Source organism: Falco naumanni, unplaced genomic scaffold (genome assembly GCF_017639655.2).
Source record: "Falco naumanni isolate bFalNau1 unplaced genomic scaffold, bFalNau1.pat scaffold_355_arrow_pat_ctg1, whole genome shotgun sequence".
NCBI lineage: Eukaryota > Metazoa > Chordata > Aves > Falconiformes > Falconidae > Falco > Falco naumanni.
The window spans coordinates 15,849-29,276 of record NW_024427457.1 but is presented as its reverse complement, the minus strand read 5'-3'; the positions used below and the strand labels follow the sequence as shown (position 1 = coordinate 29,276).

General features: G+C 60.3%; 2 protein-coding genes and 1 long non-coding RNA gene across 4 annotated transcripts; 2 read left to right on the top strand and 1 right to left on the bottom strand.

Moving 5' to 3' along the window:
• The first annotated feature begins 83 nt into the window (after positions 1–83).
• BCKDK (branched chain keto acid dehydrogenase kinase) lies at positions 84–10,255 on the top strand. The gene is made up of 9 exons (XM_040581490.1): positions 84–125; positions 425–472; positions 2,222–2,341; positions 2,445–2,543; positions 2,655–2,728; positions 3,654–3,782; positions 5,870–5,959; positions 9,799–9,960; positions 10,072–10,255. The coding sequence occupies exons 1-9, from the start codon at positions 123–125 to the stop codon at positions 10,214–10,216; spliced, it is 870 nt and encodes a 289-aa protein (XP_040437424.1). The 5' UTR covers positions 84–122; the 3' UTR covers positions 10,217–10,255.
• A 90-nt stretch (positions 10,256–10,345) lies between these two features.
• On the bottom strand, positions 10,346–12,714 carry LOC121082154. The gene is made up of 9 exons (XM_040581489.1): positions 12,202–12,714; positions 11,756–11,846; positions 11,574–11,664; positions 11,408–11,448; positions 11,176–11,307; positions 11,003–11,084; positions 10,730–10,952; positions 10,598–10,688; positions 10,346–10,547 (listed from the first exon to the last, which is right to left on the bottom strand). The coding sequence occupies exons 1-9, from the start codon at positions 12,704–12,706 to the stop codon at positions 10,346–10,348; spliced, it is 1,458 nt and encodes a 485-aa protein (XP_040437423.1). The 5' UTR covers positions 12,707–12,714.
• A 112-nt stretch (positions 12,715–12,826) lies between these two features.
• LOC121082156 lies at positions 12,827–13,328 on the top strand. Of its 2 annotated transcripts, none has more exons than XR_005825922.1 (2): positions 12,827–13,070; positions 13,130–13,328. It is a non-coding gene; the product is annotated as an uncharacterized LOC121082156 (long non-coding RNA). The 2 variants fall into 2 exon arrangements; XR_005825923.1 differs by having other exon boundaries at positions 13,127–13,328.
• The last annotated feature ends 100 nt before the right edge of the window (positions 13,329–13,428 follow it).

Here is a 13,428-nt window from a genome sequence, read left to right as displayed (position 1 = left end):
GGGGACACGCTGGGGGCTGGGCAAGGGGCTGGGGGGCGGGGGGTGGGGAGGGGGCTGTGCTGCCCCCACGAATCCCCCCCCAGCATCAAGGGTTCCTGTAACACAACCCCCCCATCCTGCACATGGTACGGCCCGGCGGGACACTGGGGGACACTGGGGGACACTGGGGGACACTGGGGGACACCCTGGGGGCTGGGCAAGGGGCTGGGGGGCGAGGGGTGGGGAGGGGGCTGTGCTGCCCCCACGAATCCCCCCCCAGCATCAAGGGGTTCCTGTAACCCCCCCCCCCCATCCTGCACGTGGTACGGCCCGGCGGGACACTGGGGACACTGGGGGACAGTGGGGGACACCCTGGGGGTGGGGGAGGGGCTGGGGGGTGGGGGAGGGGGCGGGGGGCTGATGGTGTCCCCTGCGTTGTCCCCAGCACGAGCTGTACATCCGCGCCTTCCAGAAGCTCAGTGAGTTCCCGCCGGTGAGTGTCACCCGTGTCACCCGCTGACCCCGTGTCACCCCGACCCTGTGTCACCCGCTGACCCCGTGTCACCCCGACCCTGTGTCACCCACTGTCACTGCGTCACCCCGACCCCGTGTCACCCACTGACCCAGTGTCACCCTGACCCCATGTCACACACTGTCCCCGTGTCACCCTGACCCAGCGTCATCCACTGCCCCCATGTCACCCCGACCCTGTGTCACCCACTGTCACTGTGTCACCCTGACCCCGTGTCACCCACTGTCCCTGTGTCACCCTGACCCAGTGTCACCCATTGTCCCCGTGTCACCCTGACCCAGTGTCACCCACTGTCCCTGTGTCACCCCGACCCCATGTCACCCACTGCCCCCGTGTCACCCTGACTCAGTGTCACCCCAACCCCATGTCAACGTCACCCCAACCCCATGTCAACCTGACCCAGTGTCACCCACTGCCCCCATGTCACCCCAACCCTGTGTCACCCACTGTCACTGTGTCACCCACTGCCCCCATGTCACCCCAACCCCGTGTCACCCTGACCCAGTGTCACCCATTGTCCCTGTGTCACCCCAACCCCATGTCACCCATTGTCTCTGTGTCACTCCAACCCTTTGTCACCCCGACCGGTGTCACCCATAGTCCCCGTGTCACCCATAGTCTCTGTGTCACCCTGACCCAGTGTCACCCTGACCCATGTCACCCATTGTCTCTGTGTCACCCATTGTCTCTGTGTCACCCTGACCCTTTGCCACCCGACCCATGTCACCCACAGTCTGTGTGTCACCCTGACCTTTTGTCACTCCAACCCTTTGTCACCCCGACCGGTGTCACCCATTGTCCCCGTGTCACCCTGACCCATGTCACCCATTGTCTCTGTGTCACCCATAGTCCCCGTGTCACCCATAGTCCCCGTGTCACCCATAGTCCCCGTGTCACCCTGACCCATGTCACCCATTGTCCCCGTGTCACCCATTGTCCCCGTGTCACTCATAGTCCCCGTGTCACCCATAGTCTCTGTGTCACCCATTGTTCCCGTGTCACCCATAGTCTCTGTGTCACCCTGACCTTTTGTCACCCCGACCCCGTGTCACCCTGACCTCTGTCACCCATAGTCTGTGTGTCACCCTAACCCTTTGTCACCCATAGTCCCCGTGTCACCCATAGTCCCCGTGTCACCCATAGTCCCGTGTCACCCATAGTCCCCGTGTCACCCATAGTCCCGTGTCACCCATAGTCCCCGTGTCACCCATAGTCCCCGTGTCACCCATAGTCCCCGTGTCACCCATTGTCCCCGTGTCACCCATAGTCCCCGTGTCCCCCTGACCCGTGTCACCCATAGTCCCCGTGTCACCCATAGTCCCCGTGTCACCCATAGTCCCCGTGTCACCCATTGTCCCCGTGTCACCCATTGTCCCCGTGTCACCCATAGTCCCCGTGTCCCCCTGACCCGTGTCACCCATAGTCCCCGTGTCACCCATAGTCCCCGTGTCACCCATAGTCCCCGTGTCCCCCTGACCCGTGTCACCCATAGTCCCCGTGTCACCCATAGTCCCCGTGTCACCCATAGTCCCCGTGTCACCCATAGTCCCCGTGTCACCCATTGTCCCCGTGTCACCCATAGTCCCCGTGTCCCCCTGACCCGTGTCACCCATAGTCCCCGTGTCACCCTGACTCGTGTCACCCATAGTCCCCGTGTCACCCATAGTCCCCGTGTCCCCCTGACCCGTGTCCCCCCCCGTGTCCCCCCAGATCCAGGCGCGGGGGGACGAGGCGCAGTACTGCGCCCTCCTGCGCCAGCTCCTGGACGACCACAAGGACGTGGTGACGCTCTTGGCCGAGGGGCTCCGCGAGTGTCGGCGCCACATCCAGGTACCCCACCCCCCCACCCACCCCCTCCCCCCACCCCCCTTTGCCCCTCCCCCACCCTTGGGTGCCCCCCCACCCACCCTCCCCCTCCCTCCCCCCCCCCCAGGACGACCGGTTGTTGCGGCCCTTCCTGGACAAGACGCTGACGTCGCGGCTGGGGATGCGGATGTTGGCGGCCCACCACCTCGCGCTGCACGAGGACAAGGTGGGGCGGCACCTATAGAATCTACGGGGGGGGGGGGGACTGACACGGGACCTATAGATGCTATAGGTGCCCCCTCCTCACCCCCTCCCCCCCCCCCCCCCCCCCCCCCAGCCCGATTTCGTCGGCATCATCTGCACCCGCCTCTCCCCCAAGAAGCTCATCGAGAAATGGGTCGACTTCGCACGGTGAGGCACCTATAGAATCTATAGGGGGTGGGTCCTATGGGGGGCAGACACCCCCCCCAGCGGCTATAGGGGGTTCTGGGGGTGTCATTTTTCTCCTGGGGGTCCCCTATAGAAATCTATAGGGCCTCCCCATGGGGCTACGAGGGTCCCTACCGGGGGCTGCGTGGGCTATAGGGGCTTCTATAAGGGCGTCTATAGGGTTGCAGGGGCTCTGTGGGGACTGTATGAGCCTATAGGGGTTGTTGGGGTCTTTATGGATCTATAGGGGCCCTAAGGGGTTGTAGGGGTCCTGTGGGCTTCCTATAGGGTGCCTATAGCGCTATAGGGGTGCTGGGGAGGGGCTATAGGAGCCCCAGCCGGGGCTATACGTTCCTATAGGGGTTGCTGTGAGGGCTTTATGGGTCTACAGGGTCCCTGGGAGGGGTTATGGGGTTGTTGGGGTCTTTATGGATCTATAGGGGCCGTAAGGGGTTGTAGGGGTCCTGCGGGCTTCCTATAGGGTGCCTATAGCGCTATAGGGATGCTGGGGAGGGGCTATAGGGGCCCCAGCCGGGGCTATACGTTCCTATAGGGGTTGCTGTGAGGGCTCTATGGGTCTATAGGGTCCCTGGGAGGGCTTATGGGGTTGTTGGGGTCTTTATGGATCTATAGGGGCCCTAGGGGGTTGTAGGGGTCTGTGGGCTTCCTATAGGGTGCCTATAGCGCTATAGGGGTGCTGGGGAGGGGCTGTAGGAGCCCCAGCCGGGGGCTATATATTCCCATATGGTGCCTATAGCGCTATAGGGGTGCTGGGGAGGGGCTATAGGAGCCCCAGCCGGGGCTATACGTTCCTATAGGGGTTGCTGCGAGGGCTGTATGGGTCTATAGGGTCCCCGGGCGCGTCCCTGAGGGCTCTGTGGGGCGGGGGGCGCGGGGGGTCCCGCAGGCGGCTGTGCGAGCACCAGTACGGCAACGCGCCGCGCGTGCGCATCAACGGGCACGTGGCCGCGCGCTTCCCCTTCATCCCCCTGCCCCTCGACTACGTCCTGCCCGAGCTGCTCAAGAACGCCATGAGGTGGGTATGGGTGCCATAGGGGGGCCATAGGGGCCATAGGGGCTATAGGGGGGCCATAGGGGGCTATAGGGGGGCCATAGGGGCTATAGGGGCTATAGCGGCCATAGGGGGGCCATAGGGGGCTATAGGGGGGCCATAGGGGCTATAGCAGCCATAGGGGGGCCATAGGGGGCCATAGGGGCCATAGGGGGGTCATAGGGGGGCCATAGGGGGCTATAGGGGGCTATAGGAGGGCTATAGGGGCTATAGGGGCCATAGGAGACCATAGGGGCTATAGGGGACATAGGAGGCTATAGCGGCCATAGGGGGGCCATAGGAGACCATAGGGGCCATAGGGGCTATAGCGGACATAGGAGGCTATAGGGGCCATAGGGGGGCCATAGGGGTTATAGGGGCCATACGGGGGCCATAGGGGGCTGTGGGGGGGGGGGGCATAGGGGCTATAGGGAGGCCATAGGGGGGGCCATAGGGGGCTATAGGGGGTGGGGGGGGCATAGGGGCCTTAGGGGGCTATAGGGGGGCTATAGGGGCCATAGGAGGCTATAGGGTCTATAGGGGCCATAGGGGGGCTACAGGGAGGCTATGGGGGCCATAGGGGGGGCCATGGGGGGCCATAGGGGGCCATAGGGGGCTATAGGGGGTGGGGGGGGGCATAGGGGGCTATAGGGGGGGCCATAGGGGGCTATAGGGGGTGGGGGGGCATAGGGGCCTTAGGGGGCTATGGGGGGGGGGGCATAGGGGGCCATAGGGGGCAGGGGGAGGGGCGTGTCCTATACGGCAGGGGCTATAGGGGCCAAAGATGGGGGGATGGGGGGTGTATGGGAGGGGTGGGGTTCGAGGGGGGCATATGGGGCCATAGGTGGTTATGGGGGGGGGCATGGGGGGGGGGGGCTATAGGGGCCATAGGGGGTGGGGGGGCCATAGGGGGCTATGGGGGCTATAGGGGCTATAGGGGGTGGGGGGGCCATAGGGGGCTATGGGGGCTATAGGGGCTATAGGGGGTGGGGGGGCCATAGGGGGCTATAGTGGCTATAGGGGCTATAGGGGGCTATAGGGGGGCTATAGGGCGCTGTACGGGGCTATAGGGGGGCTACAGGGGTCTATAGGGGGCTATAGGGGGTGGGGTGGGGCATAGGGGGCCATAGGGGGCGGGGGGAGGGGTGTGTCCGATACGGCAGGGGCTATAGGGGCCAAAGATGGGGGGATGGGGGGGTGTATGGGAGGGGTGGGGTTCGGGGGGGGCATATGGGGCCATAGGGGGTTATGGGGGGGGGCATGGGGGGGGGGGGCTATAGGGGCTGTAGGGGGTGGGGGGGCCATAGGGGGCTATGGGGGCTATAGGGGCTATAGGGGGTGAGGGGGCTATAGGGGCTATGGGGGCTATAGGGAGTGGGGGGGCCATAGGGGGCTATAGGGGGTGGGGGGGGCTATAGGGGCTATAGGGGGTGGGGGGGGCTATAGGGGCTATAGGGGGTGGGGGGGGCCATAGGGGCTATAGGAGCTATAGGGGGTGGGGGGGGGCCATAGGGGCTATAGGGGGTGGGGGGGGCCATAGGGGGCTATAGGGGGTGGGGGGGGCTATGGGGGCTATAGGGGCTATAGGGGGTGGGGGGCCATGGGGGGCCATAGGGGCTATAGGGGGTGGGGGGCCATAGGGGGCTATGGGGGCTATAGGGGGTGGGGGGGGCTATAGGGGGCTATGGGGGCTATAGGGGGTGGGGGGCCATAGGGGGCTATGGGGGCTATAGGGGCTATAGGGGGTGGGGGGGGCCATAGGGGGCTATAGGGGCTATAGGGGGTGGGGGGGCCATAGGGGGCTATAGGGGCTATAGGGGGTGGGGGGCCATAGGGGCTATAGGGGGTGGGGGGGGGCCATAGGGGCTATAGGGGCTATAGGGGGTGGGGGGCCATGGGGGGCCATAGGGGCTATAGGGGGTGGGGGGCCATAGGGGGCTATGGGGGCTATAGGGGGTGGGGGGGGCTATAGGGGGCTATGGGGGCTATAGGGGGTGGGGGGCCATAGGGGCTATAGGGGCTATAGGGGGTGGGGGGCCATAGGGGCTATAGGAGCCGCCGGGCTGGCGCAGGGCGACGATGGAGTCCCACCTGGACACGCCCTACAACGTCCCCGACATCGTGGTGACCATCGCCAACAACGACATCGACCTCGTCATCCGGTACGGGGGGCAAGGGGGGGCGTGGGGGGGCCACATCCACCGTGTCCCCACGGTGTCCCCATCTATTGAGGTTCTCCACGGTGTCCCCATCTATTGAGGTTCTCCACGGTGTCCCCATCTATTGAGGTTCTCCACGGTGTCCCCATCTATTGAGGTTCTCCACGGTGTCCCCATCTATTGAGGTTCTCCACGGTGTCCCCATCTGTTGAGGTTCTCCACGGTGTCCCCATCTATTGAGGTTCTCCACGGTGTCCCCATCTATTGAGGTTCTCCACGGTGTCCCCATCTATTGAGGTTCTCCACGGTGTCCCCATAGTTGAGGTTCTCCACGGTGTCCCCATCTGTTGAGGTTCTCCACGGTGTCCCCATCTGTTGAGGTTCTCCACGGTGTCCCCATAGTTGAGGTTCTCCACGGTGTCCCCATCTATTGAGGTTCTCCACGGTGTCCCCATAGTTGAGGTTCTCCACGGTGTCCCCATCTATTGAGGTTCTCCACGGTGTCCCCATCTATTGAGGTTCTCCACGGTGTCCCCATCTATTGAGGTTCTCCATGGTGTCCCCATAGTTGAGGTTCTCCACGGTGTCCCCATCTATTGAGGTTCTCCACGGTGTCCCCATCTATTGAGGTTCTCCACGGTGTCCCCATCTATTGAGGTTCTCCACGGTGTCCCCATCTATTGAGGTTCTCCACGGTGTCCCCATAGTTGAGGTTCTCCACGGTGTCCCCATCTATTGAGGTTCTCCACGGTGTCCCCATCTATTGAGGTTCTTCACGGTGTCCCCATCTATTGAGGTTCTCCACGGTGTCCCCACAGTTGAGGTTCTCCACGGTGTCCCCCTCTATTGAGGTTCTCCACGGTGTCCCCATCTATTGAGGTTCTCCACGGTGTCCCCATCTATTGAGGTTCTCCACGGTGTCCCCATAGTTGAGGTTCTCCACGGTGTCCCCATAGTTGAGGTTCTCCACGGTGTCCCCATCTATTGAGGTTCTCCACGGTGTCCCCATCTATTGAGGTTCTCCACGGTGTCCCCATCTATTGAGGTTCTCCACGGTGTCCCCATCTATTGAGGTTCTCCACGGTGTCCCCATCTATTGAGGTTCTCCACAGTGTCCCCATAGTTGAGGTTCTCCACGGTGTCCCCATCTATTGAGGTTCTCCACGGTGTCCCCACGGTTGAGGTTCTCCACGATGTCCCCACGGTTGAGGTTCTCCACGGTGTCCCCATCTATTGAGGTTCTCCACGGTGTCCCCATAGTTGAGGTTCTCCACGGTGTCCCCATCTATTGAGGTTCTCCACGGTGTCCCCATCTATTGAGGTTCTCCACGGTGTCCCCATCTATTGAGGTTCTCCACGGTGTCCCCATCTATTGAGGTTCTCCACGGTGTCCCCATAGTTGAGGTTCTCCACGGTGTCCCCATCTATTGAGGTTCTCCACGGTGTCCCCATCTATTGAGGTTCTCCACGGTGTCCCCATAGTTGAGGTTCTCCACGGTGTCCCCATCTATTGAGGTTCTCCACGGTGTCCCCATCTATTGAGGTTCTCCACGGTGTCCCCATAGTTGAGGTTCTCCACGGTGTCCCCATCTATTGAGGTTCTCCACGGTGTCCCCATCTATTGAGGTTCTTCACGGTGTCCCCATCTATTGAGGTTCTCCACGGTGTCCCCATCTATTGAGGTTCTCCACGGTGTCCCCCTCTATTGAGGTTCTCCACGGTGTCCCCATCTATTGAGGTTCTCCACGGTGTCCCCATCTATTGAGGTTCTCCACGGTGTCCCCATCTATTGAGGTTCTCCACGGTGTCCCCATCTATTGAGGTTCTCCACGGTGTCCCCATCTATTGAGGTTCTCCACAGTGTCCCCATCTATTGAGGTTCTCCACGGTGTCCCCATAGTTGAGGTTCTCCACGGTGTCCCCATCTATTGAGGTTCTCCACGGTGTCCCCACGGTTGAGGTTCTCCACGATGTCCCCACGGTTGAGGTTCTCCACGGTGTCCCCATCTATTGAGGTTCTCCACGGTGTCCCCATAGTTGAGGTTCTCCACGGTGTCCCCATCTATTGAGGTTCTCCATGGTGTCCCCATAGTTGAGGTTCTCCACGGTGTCCCCATCTATTGAGGTTCTCCACGGTGTCCCCATCTATTGAGGTTCTCCACGGTGTCCCCATAGTTGAGGTTCTCCACGGTGTCCCCATAGTTGAGGTTCTCCACGGTGTCCCCATCTATTGAGGTTCTCCATGGTGTCCCCATAGTTGAGGTTCTCCACGGTGTCCCCATCTATTGAGGTTCTCCACGGTGTCCCCATCTATTGAGGTTCTCCACGGTGTCCCCATCTATTGAGGTTCTCCACAGTGTCCCCATCTATTGAGGTTCTCCACGGTGTCCCCATAGTTGAGGTTCTCCACGGTGTCCCCATCTATTGAGGTTCTCCACGGTGTCCCCACGGTTGAGGTTCTCCACGATGTCCCCACGGTTGAGGTTCTCCACGGTGTCCCCATCTATTGAGGTTCTCCACGGTGTCCCCATAGTTGAGGTTCTCCACGGTGTCCCCATCTATTGAGGTTCTCCATGGTGTCCCCATAGTTGAGGTTCTCCACGGTGTCCCCATCTATTGAGGTTCTCCACGGTGTCCCCATCTATTGAGGTTCTCCACGGTGTCCCCATAGTTGAGGTTCTCCACGGTGTCCCCATAGTTGAGGTTCTCCACGGTGTCCCCATAGTTGAGGTTCTCCACGGTGTCCCCATAGTTGAGGTTCTCCACGGTGTCCCCATCTGTTGAGGTTCTCCACGGTGTCCCCATCTGTTGAGGTTCTCCACGGTGTCCCCATAGTTGAGGTTCTCCACGGTGTCCCCATAGTTGAGGTTCTCCACGGTGTCCCCATCTATTGAGGTTCTCCACGGTGTCCCCATAGTTGAGGTTCTCCACGGTGTCCCCATCTATTGAGGTTCTCCACGGTGTCCCCATAGTTGAGGTTCTCCACGGTGTCCCCCATCTATTGAGGTTCTCCACGGTGTCCCCATCTATTGAGGTTCTCCACGGTGTCCCCCATCTATTGAGGTTCTCCATGGTGTCCCCATAGTTGAGGTTCTCCACGGTGTCCCCATCTATTGAGGTTCTCCACGGTGTCCCCATCTATTGAGGTTCTCCACGGTGTCCCCATCTATTGAGGTTCTCCACGGTGTCCCCATCTATTGAGGTTCTCCACGGTGTCCCCATAGTTGAGGTTCTCCACGGTGTCCCCATCTATTGAGGTTCTCCACGGTGTCCCCATAGTTGAGGTTCTCCACGGTGTCCCCATCTATTGAGGTTCTCCACGGTGTCCCCATCTATTGAGGTTCTTCACGGTGTCCCCATCTATTGAGGTTCTCCACGGTGTCCCCACAGTTGAGGTTCTCCACGGTGTCCCCCTCTATTGAGGTTCTCCACGGGGTCCCCATCTATTGAGGTTCTCCACGGTGTCCCCATCTATTGAGGTTCTCCACGGTTGTCCCCATAGTTGAGGTTCTCCACGGTGTCCCCATAGTTGAGGTTCTCCACGGTGTCCCCATCTATTGAGGTTCTCCATGGTGTCCCCATAGTTGAGGTTCTCCATGATGTCCTCATCTATTGAGGTTCTCCATGATGTCCTCATCTATTGAGGTTCTCCACGGTGTCCCCATAGTTGAGGTTCTCCATGATGTCCTCATCTATTGAGGTTCTCCACAGTGTCCCCATAGTTGAGGTTCTCCACAACGTCCCCACAGTTGAGGTTCTTCACACTTCCCCATCCCCACATCCACTGATGTCCCCGAGATGCCCCCACCTGAGGGACTCCCCCCCCACCTTCTCCCCTCTAGGATCTCGGACCGGGGCGGTGGGATCCCCCACGATCTCCTGGACAAGGTGACCGAGTACCACTTCAGCACCGCCGAGGCCAGCGCCCAGGACCCCCGTTTGGGTGGACCCTTCCGCAACCTCTTGGACCTCAGCAACAGCGGCCAAGCCGGCCCCATGCACGGGTACGTCCCTATGGAGGGCCACCACGGGGGTTCCTCCCCGGTTCTTGGGGGACATCCCTCACCCTTGGGTGACCAACGGTTGTCCCCTCCCCTCCCCTCCCCCCCCCCCAGGTTTGGGTTCGGGTTGCCCACCTCGCGGGCCTACGCGGAGTATCTGGGGGGGTCGCTGTGCCTGCAGTCGCTGCAGGGGGTGGGCACCGACGTCTACCTGCGCCTGCGCCACATCGACGGCAAGGGGGAGAGCTTCCGCATCTAGGGGGGGAGGGGCGCCCCCCCCCCCCCCCACCACCACCACCGACGCGGTTGAGGAGCTCCTGGAGAACCTCCGTGTTGGACATTGAACGTCGTGGGGGTTGAGGAGCTCCTGGAGAACCTTCATGGATCATCATGGGGGTTGAGGAGCTCCTGGAGAACCTTCATGGATCATCGTGGTGGTTGAGGAGCTCCTGGAGAACCTCCGTTGATCATCACTGAGGTTGAGGAGCTCCTGGAGAACCTCCATGTTGGACATTGAACGTCGTGGTGGTTGAGGAGCTCCTGGAGAACCTCCGTTGATCATCACTGAGGTTGAGGAGCTCCTGGAGAACCTCCATGTTGGACATTGAACGTCGTGGGGGTTGAGGAGGTCCTGGAGAACCTCCATTGATCATCGTGGGGGTTGAGGAGCTCCTGGAGAACCTCCATGTTGGACATTGAACGTCGTGGGGGTTGAGGAGCTCCTGGAGAACCTTCATGGATCATCGTGGGGGTTGAGGAGCTCCTGGAGAACCTCCATGTTGGACATTGACCATCGTGGGGGTTGAGGAGGTCCTGGAGAACCTCCATGTTGGACATTGATCATTGTGGAGGTTGAGGAGCTCCTGGAGAACCTCCATTGATAATCGTGGGGGTTGAGGAGCTCCTGGAGAACCTCCATTGATCATCGTGGGGGTTGAAGAGCTCCTGGAGAACCTCCATTGATCATCGTGGGGGTTGAGGAGCTCCTGGAGAACCTCCATGTTGGACATTGATCATTGTGGAGGTTGAGGAGCTCCTGGAGAACCTCCATTGATAATCGTGGGGGTTGAGGAGCTCCTGGAGAACCTCCATTGATAATCGTGGGGGTTGAGGAGCTCCTGGAGAACCTCCATTGATCATCGTGGGGGTTGAGGAGCTCCTGGAGAACCTCCATGTTGGACATTGAACGTCGTGGGGGTTGAGGAGCTCCTGGAGAACCTCCGTTGATCATCACTGAGGTTGAGGAGCTCCTGGAGAACCTCCATGTTGGACATTGAACGTCGTGGGGGTTGAGGAGCTCCTGGAGAACCTTCATGGATCATCGTGGGGGTTGAGGAGCTCCTGGAGAACCTACATGTTGGATATTGATCATTGTGGAGGTTGAGGAGCTCCTGGAGAACCTCTGTGTTGGACATTGACCGTCGTGGGGGTTGAGGAGCTCCTGGAGAACCTCCATTGATCATCACTGAGGTTGAGGAGCTCCTGGAGAACCTCCATTGACCATCGTGGGGGTTGAGGAGCTCCTGGAGAACCTCCATTGATCATCACTGAGGTTGAGGAGCTCCTGGAGAACTTCCGTGTTGATCATTGTGGGGGTTGAGGAGGTCCTGGAGAACCTCCATGTTGGACATTGACCATCGTGGGTGTTGAGGAGCTCCTGGAGAACTTCCATTGATCATCGTGGGGGTTGAGGAGCTCCTGGAGAACCTCCATTGATCATTGTGGGGGTTGAGGAGGTCCTGGAGAACCTCCATGTTGGACATTGAACGTCGTGGGGGTTGAGGAGCTCCTGGAGAACCTCCATTGATCATCGTGGGGGTTGAGGAGCTCCTGGAGAACCTCCATGTTGGACATTGACCATCGTGGGGGTTGAGGAGCTCCTGGAGAACCTCCGTTGATCATCACTGAGGTTGAGGAGCTCCTGGAGAACCTGCATGTTGGACATTGAACATCGTGGGGGTTGAGGAGCTCCTGGAGAACCTCCATTGATCATCGTGGGGGTTGAGGAGCTCCTGGAGAACCTTTATGGATCATCGTGGGGGTTGAGGAGCTCCTGGAGAACCTCCGTTGATCATCGTGGAGGTTGAGGAGCTCCTGGAGAACCTCCATGTTGGACATTGATCGTTGTGGAGGTCAAGTTGCTCTTGGAGAACCTCCATGTTGGCCATTGATCGTCATGGAGGTTGAGGAGCTCCTGGAGAACCTCCATTGATCATCGTGGGGGTTGAGGAGCTCCTGGAGAACCTCCATGTTGGATGTTGATCTTTATGGAGGTCACGTTGCTCCTGGAGAAGCTCCATGTTGGACGTTCATTGCCATGGAGGTCAAGGTGCTCCTGGAGCTCTCCGTTGACCATCATAAAGGTTGAGGAGCTCCTGGAGACCCTCCGTGTTGGATGGTGACCATCGTGGAGGTCGTGTTGCTCCTGGGGACCCTCCATGTAGGACATTGACCATTGTGGAGGTTGAGGAGCTCCTGGGGACCATCCATGTTGGACGTTGACCATGGTGGAGGTTGAGGTTCTCCTGAAGAACCTCCTTGTTGGACATTGACCATGGTGGAGGTCACGTTGCTCCTGAAGACCCTCCGTGTTGGACATTGACCATGGTGGAGGTCGAGGAGCTCCTGAGGACCCTCCATGTTGGACATTGACCATGGTGGAGGTCGAGGAGCTCCTGAGGACCCTCCATGTAGGACATTGACCACGGTGGAGGTCGAGGTTCTCCTGAGGACCCTCCATGTTGGACATTGACCACGGTGGAGGTCGAGGTTCTCCTGAGGACCCTCCATGTTGGACGTTGACCATGGTGGAGGTCGAGGTTCTCCTGAGGACCCTCCATGTTGGACATTGACCACGGTGGAGGTCGAGGTTCTCCTGAGGACCCTCCATGTTGGACATTGACCATGGTGGAGATCGAGGTTCTCCTGAGGACCCTCCATGTTGGACGTTGACCACGGTGGAGGTCGAGGTTCTCCTGAGGACCCTCCATGTTGGACGTTGACCACGGTGGAGGTCGAGGAGCTCCTGAGGACCCTCCATGTTGGACGTTGACCACGGTGGAGGTCGAGGAGCTCCTGAGGACCCTCCATGTTGGACATTGACCACGGTGGAGGTCGAGGTTCTCCTGAGGACCCTCCATGTTGGACGTTGACCACGGTGGAGGTCGAGGAGCTCCTGAGGACCCTCCATGTTGGACATTTGGAGGTCAAGGTGCTCCCGGACCCCTGGGTCCTCCACTGGGACACTGGGGGGGGGCACCCGCCCCTCCCCCCCCCTCCCACCAGGATGCCGGGGCTCCTCCCCCCGCCTTGGTTAGGCCCCGCCCCCCGCCTTGGTTAGGCCCCGCCCCCTCATTAAAGATGCAGCCGGAGCTGGGGGAGAAGGTTTATTTGGGGGGGGAGGGGGGGGAGGAGCCACGGCAGGGGCTGCCTATAGGGGGAGCTATAGGGTGCAGCCTATAGGGTGTCACG